This window comes from Hemiscyllium ocellatum, chromosome 9 (assembly GCF_020745735.1).
Source record: "Hemiscyllium ocellatum isolate sHemOce1 chromosome 9, sHemOce1.pat.X.cur, whole genome shotgun sequence".
In the NCBI taxonomy this organism is placed as follows: domain Eukaryota; kingdom Metazoa; phylum Chordata; class Chondrichthyes; order Orectolobiformes; family Hemiscylliidae; genus Hemiscyllium; species Hemiscyllium ocellatum.
Genome location: NC_083409.1, coordinates 97,337,020 through 97,350,173, shown reverse-complemented (window position 1 = coordinate 97,350,173; position 13,154 = coordinate 97,337,020). Strand labels below are relative to the sequence as shown.

Below are 13,154 nucleotides of genomic sequence, written 5' to 3'. Positions count from 1 at the left end.
AGATAGGCAAATTCATGAGTTGTGATCTCACAGATATAGAGGATTTACAGTACTCCAGTTATGACCAGTGCTTGCAATGATGTTTTCCTTTCATGTCAGTAAAGAGGCATGTATTGTTAATTGTCTTCACTTCATAATGTCTCGACTATTGTGGCCTGCGGCCTAGCTCCTCTGGCACAGACTTAACCATGATCTTATTGACTACATTGATTACCTCAAACTGTTCCATTTCTGCCTGTTCCATTCCTCTATCATATTTGATCAGCTGATCCTCAACATCATATCCCAGTCAATCATTTAACACTCGCTTGCAATCCCTCTTCCTTGCTACTAGCCTGGACATTCCCTGGCAATCGCATCGTCTTTCCTGCCTTCAACTTGCATGGAGTTAATCTAATAGATTAATCTACTGAGTGTTGTCCTACATATCATTCGGATACTGGGCAACAGATCTTCTGACATTTTTCCCATCTCCTGGATGATTTGGTTAACCTTCTTTATAACATCCTACTCATTCATTTGTTCCTCTTCTGTGTGCCTGTATAAATCTAGCTTGTTTACTTTCTCCAACCCAATTGCTACTAATGTTACTACTTATGTGCCTACCTCAATCCCTATGGTACCTAATTGGTTGACGTTTGTTCCCTTCTGATGTGCTTTAATCTTTACCACTACAGATAGCAGCAGTTTTCACTCATTCCTTAATTACTGCTTTATGTTGAATATGCCCCCTACCTGAAGTAAAATACCCACTTTAACTCCATGTTACCAAATAATCATGTACTAGTTGGGCAGTAATGGCAAGTTGGTTGATTGATTGATTGGTATGCTTCTCAGTCACATGTTACTGACAACTATGTCTGCAGGAAGTATCCAACTGCAGCTCCTCTGACTGCGTGGATCAGTTGGAGCAGCAGTTGGACTCTGAAGAACATGCAAGTGGTAGAAAGTTGTATAGATGTGACCACATCCCTGGAACATCAAAAGTTTAGCCAGTTAGATAGGTGACTGCCAGGACAGTGCAGACCCCCATCAAATAATGATATTGTTTGGATACAGTTGTGGGGGAATGGCTCCTTGGGCCGGGGGGAAGCAACAGCCAAATTAGTGGCACCACAATCAGTTGTACATTGCAATGTCAAAGTGTCAGTGAGCGTAATGATGAGCAACTCTAGCATCAGGGACACACACACAGGCTTGGGTTTCTGTGGCTGCTAGCAAGACTTCAGGATAATAGTGGCCCCCCCCCCCCAGTGTCAAGGTCAAGGATGTCTCTAAGTAACATTGGACATTTTGAAAGAGGAGAGTGAGCAGCCAGAGGTGATAGTCCATATTTGTTTTAATGACTTTGGCATGAAGAGAGATGAGGTCTTGCAAAGGAAATTTAGTGAGTTAGGTAGAAAAGCAGGATTGTCTCTGGTTGTAATCTTGGAATCACTCCCAGTGAGGCCAGAAACTGGAAGATACTACAGTTGAATATGACTAAAGAACTCGTGCAGGAAGGAGGGCTTCAGATATCTGGATCATCAGGATCTCTTCCAAGGCAAGTGGGTCTAATTTAAGGTGTATAACAAGTAAGTGCGATGAGCTTTGAGCTTGGATTAGCTCATGGAATTACAATTTGGAAGCCATCACTGAAACTTGATTGAGAGAAGGGCAGGATTGGCAGCTCAACATTCCATGGCTTAAATGTTTCATGTGTGATAGAGAGGGATATAAAAGGGATGGGGAGTTGCATTACTGATTTAAGGAGAGTGTCACAGCTACACTAAAGAGAGGATGTATTGGAGGCATTATCCAGGGAAGCCAAATGGGTAGAACTCTAGAATAAAAAGTTGCAGTCACAATGATGAGGTTATACTATATGCCTCCCAATAACTAACAGGAGATAGCAAAACAGATATGTAGGCAGACCGTGGGAAGGTATAAAACCAGCAGCATTGTTAGAGTGGGTGATTTTGACATCCCCAGTATTGACTCGAACTCCCTTAGTGTTAGGGGCTTAAATGGGGCAGAATTTGTTAGGTGCACCAGAGACTTTCTTGAAGCAGTATGTAGATACTCCAACTTGGGAAGGGGTTGTACTTGATCTTGTAGTGGGGAATGAACCTGGGCATATAATCAAGGTTGCATTGGTGGAGCATTTTCGGCGCAGTGATCATAATTCTGTAAGTTTTAAGATAGTTATGGGTAAGTCAAAGACTGGACCTCTGAAAGAGCTGAATTGAGGTAGGCAACAGTATTAGGCGGGAACTGAAGAAGTTAAATTGGAAGTGACTTTTTGAGGGGAAATCCACATTTGATATGGGAGCACTTTTAAAGGCCAGTTAATCAAAGTTCAGAACCAGTGTGTTGCTGTGAGGATGAAAGATAAAGATGGCACGATTTATGAACCCTGAATGATCAGACATTTGGAAAATATAGTCTAAAAGAAAAAGGAAGAATCTGTAAGATTTAGGCAACTGAAATCTGAATGTAAAGGAAGCAGGAATGAACTTAAGCAAGGAATTAGGAGGCCTGAAAGGGGCCATGAAGTGTGCTTGGCAAGTAAAATTTAGGAGATCCCAAAGTTTTTTTTATATACTTAAAGCAAGAGGGTACCTAGGACAAAGGAGGGAATTTTAGTTGAGCAAGAGTAAGTGGGTAGGGTCCTTAATGTATACTTGACATCGGTATTCACCAAGGACAAGAATGAGGATGGTTGTAATATTAAAGAAGATATGTTACTGTTCTAGGGCATGCTGACATTAAGAAGGGGTGGCTTTGATGTCTAGAAAAACATTATTAGGTAAGTCCCCAGGGTATGATGGAACCTATCCCAGGAAACAGAAGGAATCAAGAGAGAAGATAGCTGGGGCCTTGACCAAAATCCTTATATCCTCTTTAGCCACAGATGATGTCTCAGAAGATTGAGAGTAGTCAATGTTGTTCCTTTGTTTAAGAAGGGCAACAGGGATAGTCCAGGAAATTATAGGCCAGTGAGCCCCATCAGTGGTAGTGAAATTTATTGGAGAAGCATTGGAGGGTTTGAGCTATAAGGAGAGGCTAAATATGTTGTGGCTGTTTTCCCTGGAGTGTTGGAGTCTGAGGGGTGACCTTTTACAGAAGTTTATAAAATCATGAGGGGCATTGGTAGGATAAATAGACAAGGGATCTAGAACTAGGAGGCATAGGTTTAGGCTGAGAGGGGAAAGATATAAGAGACCTAAGGGGCAACCTCTTCACGCAGAGGGTGGTGCGTGTACGGAAATGAGCTGCCAGAGGAAGTGGTGGTGGCTGGTTCAATTTAAAAGGCATCTGAATGGGTATATGAATAGGAAGGGGTCAGAGGGATATGGGCCAAGTGCTGGCAAATGGGACTAGATTAGGTTAGGATATCTGATCGGCATGGATGAATTGGACTGAAGGGTCTGATTCTTTGGGACCAGATCTACTGACATTTTGGAAAGTAATAAATTTTAGATATAGTCAGCTTGGCATTGTGCAGGGGGGGGGTCTTGTCTCGAATTCAGTTGAGTTTTAATTTGAGCAAGTGACAAAAATGATTGAGGGTATCGCAGTGAATGTTGTCTATGTGGACTTTACTGAAGCATTTGACAAAATCCCTCATGGTAGGCTGGTCCAGATGATTAAGTCACATGGGATCCATGTTGAATTAGTAAATTTGATGCAAAATTGGCTTGGTCAATGAAGCCAGAGGGTAGTTGTGGAGGGTTTTCTTTTCTGACTGGTGGTCTGTGACAAGTGAAGTTCTATTAGGATCAGTGCTGGGAGCTTGCTTATCTGCAATATATAAAAATGATTTGGATGAAAATGTTGGTGGTCTGATTAGTAAATTTGCAGATGAATGAAAAGTTGTGGAAGGAGACATAAGGAGATTGGATAGTTTGCCACAGAAATAGCAGACTGAGTTTAATCCAGGCAAGTGTGAAGTGATGCATTTTCTTTTGAGGTTAAATGAAAGAGGAAAGTATGCAGTGAATTGCAGGACCCTTAGAAGCATTGATATACTGAGGAATCTTGAGGTGTAAGTCATTAGCTCTTTGAATGTGATGAGAAGGGTGTACAGTATGCTTTCCTTTGTTGGTCAGGGCATGGAGTATAAATGTAGGCAAGTCATTTTGTAGCTGTATAAAAGTTTTTAGTTAGGCCACATTTGGGGCATTGTGTGCATTTCTGGTCACCACACTATAGGAAAAACGTGGAAGCTTTGGAGAGGGTGCAGAAAACGTTTACCAAGATGTTTCCTGATTTCGATGGAAGGGGTTGGACGCATTTGGTTATTTTCAATAGCGTATTGGAAGCTGAGGATATACCTGTCAGGCAATGTATACCTGACACAAGCATTTAAAATTACAAGAGGCATGGATAGGGTGGAAATGTAAAATACTAGAGTGCATAGGTTTAAGGTGAGTGGTAAAAAGTTTAAAGGTGGTGTGCCAGGAAAGTGTTTTTACACAGAACGTAGTAGGTGCCTGGAGTCTGTTATCAGTGGGCATGGTAGAAATACGTATAATAGCAACATTTGAGGTATTTAAATGCCTGAACAGGCAGGGAATAGAGGGATACAGACCATGTGCAGGCAGGTAGGGTTAGTTTAGTGTAGCATCATGGTCAGCACAGATATAGTGGGCTTAAATATCTGTTCCTGTGCTGTAGTTTCACGTTCTAATAGCTGGAATTGGAAACATTGGAATTTACCTACTGTCTATAAATGTTGATTACAGCAGCACATGGAATGTGGTATTTTGAAGGTATGTATAGTCATTGTCTATCTTTGATAGTGCTTACCTACATGTTAGCTCACTGAATAACATTCTCTGAAAAATCCTGAAGTCCTTGAATTGTATCAAATGTGCGAATATTCCTTTTAGTTTCCAAAGTTTTAATTGTTCCTTGCAGAGCTTTATCCATATAAACTAGTCTACTTCTGCATTGTAACCTATGTGAATCCCACATTGATATATTAAGTTGAATTGTACAATAGATCATTCCAAGTTCTCCATGAAACGTATTGTTTCTATCTTCTCCTCCAACTGAAGCATCTCATTATTATCATTCTGAATCATCCATGAGTCTTGGAGCACTTTTACTGTCCATTTAAAATATACTTATAATATTCCTTAAACAGCTATCAAATATTTCTATCCAGTTCCAAGCATTAACTGCCTCTTGCATATTTATTCTTTTACATGTGGGCATCTCAGACTTCCTAAAATAAGTTCCTTAGTCATTTCACATCTCAACATTATTCTAAAATCAAATGACTATCACATTCTCTTTAATTTTTAAAAATCTTGCTGTTTCTTATGTTTCTTATGAATATCCCATATTCTTACTGTTATCGCTTTTGGCTGCCCTCCAGGAATTGTAAACAAAGAAAGGTGCCTGTCTTTTCTATTTTCAACTTTGTTTTACTGTTTCTCCTATGACATGCCCCTTCAATGCTTGATCCCTATCTACATTCTGCACAATAATAGTTTCCGTTTAACATGCAGCGTGACTAACCATTTGAAATGGCTTCAGTCAGAAATACAGATCAAATGTTTGTCTTTAATACAACCTTTTGCTTTTGTAATCAATATGAATAATTGGAGATTTACAACTGGATTTCTCACAATTGTTGTTAGTTTTTAGCTTTTTTATGCAGATAATGGTCACCTTGGTTCCACCAAACAATCCAAATGGGTCATCTGATGATCATTGTTTACATTTCTAATTCTGGTCTTGAAGATAAACATGTCAATTTTTAACTGTAATGATCTTCAGGCTGTTGAATTGCATTTATATCAGAGTTATACTTATTAGTTTCTTGGTCAGATGCCTCCCCATTTATCTACATCCATTTCCACTTCTAAAGCTAAACGTTATATTCCAAAACACACAAGTTATGAACTAATTGTTTGTAACAACTGCCTATTTGTGGTCCAATACCACATTTGATTGCAACAAAATGTTCTGATTTCTGACCCCGAATCCTAATTTGAGTAGGCTTAAACTTGGAGTAATAGGAATAAGTATCCATAAAAAGTTTGAAGATCGTGTTCAGTCTGCATGCTTTTTTTTATTTATCCCATTTACCTGGGCTGAATTTAAGCTGTTTTCCAAAGGTACAAGAGAATGTGTTGAATTACTATATCATCAAAACTTCAGTCTTATTTAAGTATTGAATTAACTTTGTGTAAAGGGTGTCTTTATTTGGAATTTAGGGTAGTAAAGAGGATGGTCCAGTTCTTCCTTTGTTGGATTTTGCTGCACAGCACCAGATCCGCAAACAGATTGTGCTGGATCGACTTCACAAAGTGTAAGTATAATTATACATTTAGTAGGTGTTTATTGTTAGCCACCAAGATCCTGTGATGTCCTTAGTTTATATTTTCAGTTAGCACAGTTAATATAAAAGAACTTTTGAGATGATTTCTAATCTTTGTATTCTTTGCGAATTACTTTTTGAGAAGAAAAATAGTATAGCAAGGGTCATGTTAACGAAAGTACAAAAGGAAATTTCACTTGAAAATATTTTTGTCTGTTAAGCTTTTTGTTAGAATTTGCATGTTTAAATTTTCAAGGTGAAATTCCATTACTTAGAGTCATAGAGATGTATAGCACGGAAACAGACCCTTCAGTCCAACTCATCCATGCCAACTAGATATCCCACTCCCAATCTTGTCTCATCTGCCAGCAACCAGTCCATAGAACTCCAAGCCCTTCCTATTCATACATCCATCCATGTGCCTATCAAGTTTCACAACATCCTTCCGTTAGGAGTGAGAGCAGAATTGCATGCAATATTCCAAAAAGGGCCTAACCAATGTCCCATGCAGCCACAACATGCCCTCCCAACTCCTGTGCTCAGTAGTCTGACCAATAAAGGAAAGCATACCAAATGCCGCCTTCACATCCTATCTACCTAGGACTCCACTTTCAAGACCTATGAACCTACATTCAAGTCTTTGTTCAGCAACAGTCTCTAGGATCTTACCATTAAGTAGAAGTCCTGCTCTGATTTGCTTTCCAAAATGCAGCACCTCTCATTTATCTAAATTAAACTCAATCTGCCACTCCTCAGCTCATTGGCCCATCTGATCAAGGTCCCGTTGTAATCTGAGGTAACTTCTTTGCTATCCACTACATCTCCCATTTTGGTGTCATCTGCAAACTTACTAACTGTACCTCTTATGCTCGCATCCAAATCATTTATGTAAATTACATAAAGTAGTGAACTCCGCACCAATCCTTGTGGCACTCCACTGGTCACAGGCCTCCAGTCTGAAAAACAACCCTCCCTCCACCATCCTCCATCTTCTACCTTTTGAGCCAGTTCTGTATCCAAATAGAACATTACAGCGCAGTAAAGGCCCTTCGGCCCTCGATGTTGCGCCGACCTGTCATACCAACCTGAAGCCCATCTAACCTACACTATTCCATGTACATTCATATGCTTGTCTAAAATGTACTTAAAGTTGGTGAATCTACTACCGTTGCAGGCAAAGCATTCCATACCCTTACTACTCTGAGTAAAGAAACTACCTGTGACACCTGTCCTATATCTATCACTCCTCAATTTAAAGCTATGACCCCTCATGCTCACTGTCACCTTTCTTGGAAAAAGGCTCTCCCTGTCCACCCTATCTAACCCTCCGATTATCTTTTATATGTCTCTATTAAGTCACCTCTCAACCTTCTTCTCTAACGATAACAACCTCAAGTCCCTCAGCCTTTCCTCGTAAGACCTTCCCTCCATACCAGGCAACATCCTAGTAAATTGCCTCTGCACCCTTTCCAAAGCTTCCACATCCTCCTCCTAATGTGGTGACCAGAACTGTACACAATACTCCAAGTGCGGCCGCACTAGAATTTTGTACAGCTGCAGCATAACCTCATGGTTTCGGAACTTGATCCCTCTGTTAATAAAAGCTAAAACATTGTATGCCTTAACAACCCTGTCAACCTGGGTAGCAACTTTCAAAGATCTGTGTACCTGGACACCAAGATCTCTCTGCTCATCTACACTACCAAGAATCTTGCCATTAGCCCAGTACTTTGCATTCCGGTTACTTCAACCAAAGTGAATCACCTCACGCTTGTCCGCATTAAACTCCATTTGCCACCTCTCAGCCCAGCTCTGCCGCTTAGCTATGTCTCTGTCTAACCCACTACATCCTTCATCACTATCCACAACTCCATCGACCTTAGTGTCGTCTGCAAGTTTACTAACCCACCATTCTATGCCCTCATCCAGGTCGTTCATGAAAATGACGAACAGCAGTGGCCCCAACACCGACCCTTGCGGTACACTACTGGTAACTAGACTCCAGGATGAACATTTCCCATCAACCACCACCCTCTGTCTTCTTTCAGCAAGCCAATTACTGATCCAAACTGCTTTATATCTCCCACAATCCCATTCCTCCACTAGTTCTCCCTGTCATCCATGAGGTGTAACCTTGCTAATCTTAATCACGGCCACCGCTCTGCCCTCCACTCCTCTTTGTTATTTCTTCAGAAAGCTAATTTTTGTGAGACATGATTTCCCATGCACAAAGCCATGTTGCCTTTCCCTAATCAATCCTTGCCTTTCCAAACACATGTAAATCCTGTCCCTCAGGTTTCCCTCCAACAACTTGCCCACCATCAATATCAGGCTCATTGGTGTATAGTTCCCTGGTTTGTCTCTGCCACCCTTCTTAAACAGTGGCACCATGTTAGCCAACCTCCAGTCTTACGGCACCTCCCCTGTGACTATCGATGATACAAATATCTCAGCAAGGAGCCCAACAATCATTCCTTAGCTTCCCATGGAGTCCTAGGGTACACCTGATCAGGTCCTGGGGATTTATCCACTTTAATGCTTTTCAAGACATCCAGCACATCCTCCTCTGTAATATGGATATTTTTCAAGATGTCACCACCTATTCTCCTACACTCTGTATCTTCCATAACCTTTTCCACTGTAAATATTGATGCAAAATACTCGTTTAGTATCTCCCCCATTTCCTGTGGCTCCACATAAAGGCTGCCTTGCTGATCTTTGAGGGGACCTATTCTCTCCCTAGTTACTCTTTTGTGCTTAATGAATTTGTAAAAATCCTTTTGGGTTCTCCTTAATTCTATTTGCCAAAGCCATTTCATGTCCCCTTTTTGCCCTCCTGATTTTTCTCAAGTATACTCCTCTGCCTTTATACTCTTCTAAGGATTCACTCAATCTATCTTGTCTATACCCGACATATGCTTCCTTCTTTTTCTTAACCAAATCCTCAATTTCTGTAGTCGTCCAACATTCCCTACACCTACCAGCCTTTCCTTTCACCTTAACAGGAATATTCTGTCTCTGAACACTTATTATCTCATTTCTGAAGGCTTCCATTTTCCAGCCATCCCTTTTTACCGGTGAACATCAGCCCCAATCGGCTTTTGAAAGTTCTTGCCTAATACCGTCAAAATTAGCCTCCTTCCAATTTAGAACTTCAACTTTTAGATCTGGTCTATCCTTTTCCATCACGAATTATGGTTGCTAGCCCCATAGTGCTGCTTCACTGACACCTCCGTCACCTGCCCTACCTTATTTCCCAAGAGTAGGTAAAGTTTTGCACCTTCTCTAGTAGGTACATACACTGATTCAATCAGAAAGTTTTCCTTTACACACTTAACAAATTCCTCTCCATTTAAACCCTTAATACTATGGCAGTCCCAGTCTGTTGGGAAAATTAAAATTCCCTACCATAATCACCCTCAAAGGAACATTGTACAATATGGTAGCATTAATATGTACTAATATAAATATGCATTTAATAAAATATTTTTAAGGATATGAAAGGATAGGGAACTCTTTCTATTTATTGTCTCAGATTTTTTGATGCTTACATGTCTCACTTTATTTTCAATAAAGAAATGATCATCTTCTGTAACTGTTGATCTTAAGCAGATGTTAACTTTCAAATATTTTTGCTTTTTATTTTGACTCTCCTGAAATTCCTAGTTTTTCCTCAATGTACAATGCCATAACTTGCTGCTTGTTTGTGCTGATTTTTAAAATAATTGAGCAGTCCAGAGTAACTGACACAAACAATGAAATTTTACATTTATTTTTACCCCAAGCAACATTGCAGACTAAGGGTTTTTGGTTAGCTCAGATGGTTGGATGCAATGCAGAGTGACACCAACAACATGGGTTGCTAGTATTTATTAACCGAGTGTGGAACAGGGTCCCCCACCCTGGGGAGTCCAGATCTTCAATGGGGGAGGTTCGAAGGACCAGATGGCCTACTCCTGCTCCTAGTTCTTTGTTCTTGTGTACTTCTGTTCATATTTCTCATGGTTTTATGGCTTTCTATGTCAACCAGGTCTCTGGGAAGATTTTCACTCTTCAAACTGTTCCATTTTACTTTGAATTAACAGATGTTATGAAGTTGTAGGTGTGTACTGTATGTTTGAGAGTGAAAGCTGGTACAGACATGGAAGGCACAAATGTGCTGAAAAAGTTAAATGTAACATTTGGCTGCAAAACAAATTGCGGAATTGTTGCTATGGTACATGACAAATCAGAATTTGGCCAATCAATCTGTTTAAATTATGCCCCAAGATACCAAAATCCAATCGAATTTGAATTTTATTGTTTTAACAACATCAAAACAACGAGACAATCTGATGTTTTGGGGTATAAAAATCTGGCATTTTAGCAGGTTAGCCAGAGGTAACAAATAGCACCAATAAACACAGACTGCCCATAATCATTTTCTGAAAGGTACCTTTTCATAAGAAATCAGAAGACTGAAGAAAAGACCCAAAAAAATCTAGAGGAAGATAAAAAGGAGAATCAACACAGCTGACTGCTTTTGAAATTTGATTCTTTTTGTAAAATTTTATCGGTGGGGTCTTATCGGATCAGTGTAGTGTTATGGAGTGGGGGGTAGATAAGTTGATCAGACAAAAGAGGTTTACAGTGTAGATAGTTGTTTAATATTCCCTTTTTATTTCTTGGATTTAAAGAATAAATTGTTAATTTATTCTTTAAATAGTAGGATTTGGTAGTTCTTTGTCACTCATTCTATTACAGATTGTGAAACGAGGTGAGCTTTTCTGTGTGTCTGGTTTAAATTAGCAGAAAGGTTTATCCAGTGTCGTACTACAGATCTTCGTTTAAAATGTAACTGCCTTATGAAGTCCAGTGATCTTAACAATAATTAACTATCTCTCGTCATTTCTTCAGTCCAAATGTAGTCACGAAACAGCAGCTGTTTTATATATTTTTTAATTTTATTACTTTGGTATTCTTTTCAGATGCATCACATCCTAGAAAGAAAGGAAATTTTAATGTTCAGAGTTTGCATTGTCTCCAGTTGTCAGCATTCAATCACAACCAGAAAATAACCAAAACTAAAGAGGAAATAATTGAAATGAATATTTTATTAATTTTGCAGCATTCCCGAACCGGTTGAAGTCAAGTCACAATTTTTGAACTAACATTGAGAGAGCATTGACGTTTGTATTTTTGTTTAAGCTGGATAGTCTGGTTAAGGTCTTGAGTATCCTTCCCAAAGGAGAAGTATGTCATGTGCTACAGTAAAATAAGCTTCATTAATCTGGATCTTCCAAACAGATATATTGTATAAGATTAATTATTTTCCATTTCTAGTTTACCGGAGTTACTGGGATCACTGCAACTTGGCATAACTGATGTTTCTGGTGAATTAAGTTCTCTTGTGAAAACATTCAGGTAAGTGATTGAGGCTACAAGTTATATGTGAGCTTGTATCTCTATGCATCAAGTATGGGCTGCTTTAATTTTTACCCACACAACGCCTAATTTTCATCAGTTCTATATCCCCCAGATTCCTGCTGTCACTGACTCTAGCCTTTTTCCTTCCCTGTCCTGTTTCCATCTCACGTGTGCAAACACATGGATGTGTCTTTGAAATCATCATAAGATGACTGAAAATGAGGAAAACCATTTGACCCCCTCTTAATTCTTGCTTCCTGAAATACACTTTTGGAGCCAGGTTGTTTGGGGGTGTGATGATTTTTAAATGATGCAGTTTGTGCCCTCATTGCTCAACAGGTGTTGATTGCTATCCATGTGAAAAATAATTTACTTATTCCAGTCCATTTTCTTCTTAGTTGTGAACATTTGAAAAAATGTGACTTATAATGCAATGTGTAGCATCACTATCTAAAACTAAATGCAGGTGGTTATGTGCACTAATGTATTTTTTTTTAGTTTTATCTTAATTATGTTATCATCTTATTTATACGCAATTAATATGTAGCATGGCAGGCTGATACAGAAGGTGAAGTCATGTGGGATCTGCGGTGAGTTGGTAAGATGGATACAGAACTGGCTTGGGCAAAGACAGATTAGCAGTGGAGCAGTATTTTTCAAAGTGGAGATTTGTTTGCAATGATATTCTGTAGGAATCAGTGCTGGGATCCCTATAGTTTGGAATATACACAAATGATTTGGAGGAGAACATAGGTGGTCTGATTAGTAAGTTGTAGGTGAGGAGGATTGCCAGAGGATACAGCAGGATATAAATAGGCTAGAGACTTGGGCAGAGAATGGCAGATAGAATTTAATTCAGCCATCGAATCATAAAGTTTTATATGGCATGGAAACAGACCCTTCAGGTACAAGGTGATGCATTTTAGAAGGTCTCTTGCAGGCAGGCAGGAAGCATGCATTAAATGGCAGAACACTTAGAAGCATGAACATATAGAGGGATTTAGACGTACAGGTTCACAGTTCCCTGACAGTGGCAACATAAGGAATGAGGTGATCAAAAAGGCTAGTGCTTCCGAATAAACATGTTGGACTATAACCTGGTGTTGTGATTTTTTTAAAAACTTTGTCCACCCCAGTCCAACACTGGCACCTCCAAATCAAAAAGCTATATGGCAGGCTTGCCTTCATAGGTCAGGTCATACAGTGTTAAAGTGGGCAAGTCCTGTTGCAGTTGCATAGAACTTTTAGTTAGGTCACATTTGTAATATTGTGTACAGTTCTGGTCACCACACTATCTGAAGGATTTGGAGGTTTTGGAGAGGGTACAGAAGAGTTTTATCAGGATGTTACTTGGTTCGTAGGGTATTAGGAATGAGGAGAGATTGGACGAACTTGGTATGCTTTCACTTATAAAGTCGGAGACAGAGGAGCAACC

The 13,154-nt window shown here is 39.6% G+C and overlaps 1 protein-coding gene across 1 annotated transcript in view; it reads left to right on the top strand.

The window, feature by feature from the left end:
• Positions 1 to 13,154, top strand: part of rpap2 (RNA polymerase II associated protein 2) — a 117,068-nt gene that overhangs the window by 22,582 nt on the left and 81,332 nt on the right. The window contains exons 8-9 of the mRNA XM_060829967.1: positions 6,210 to 6,304; positions 11,636 to 11,716. Coding sequence (XP_060685950.1) covers positions 6,210 to 6,304; positions 11,636 to 11,716 — 176 coding nt within the window. The remainder of the gene's footprint in view (positions 1 to 6,209; positions 6,305 to 11,635; positions 11,717 to 13,154) is intronic.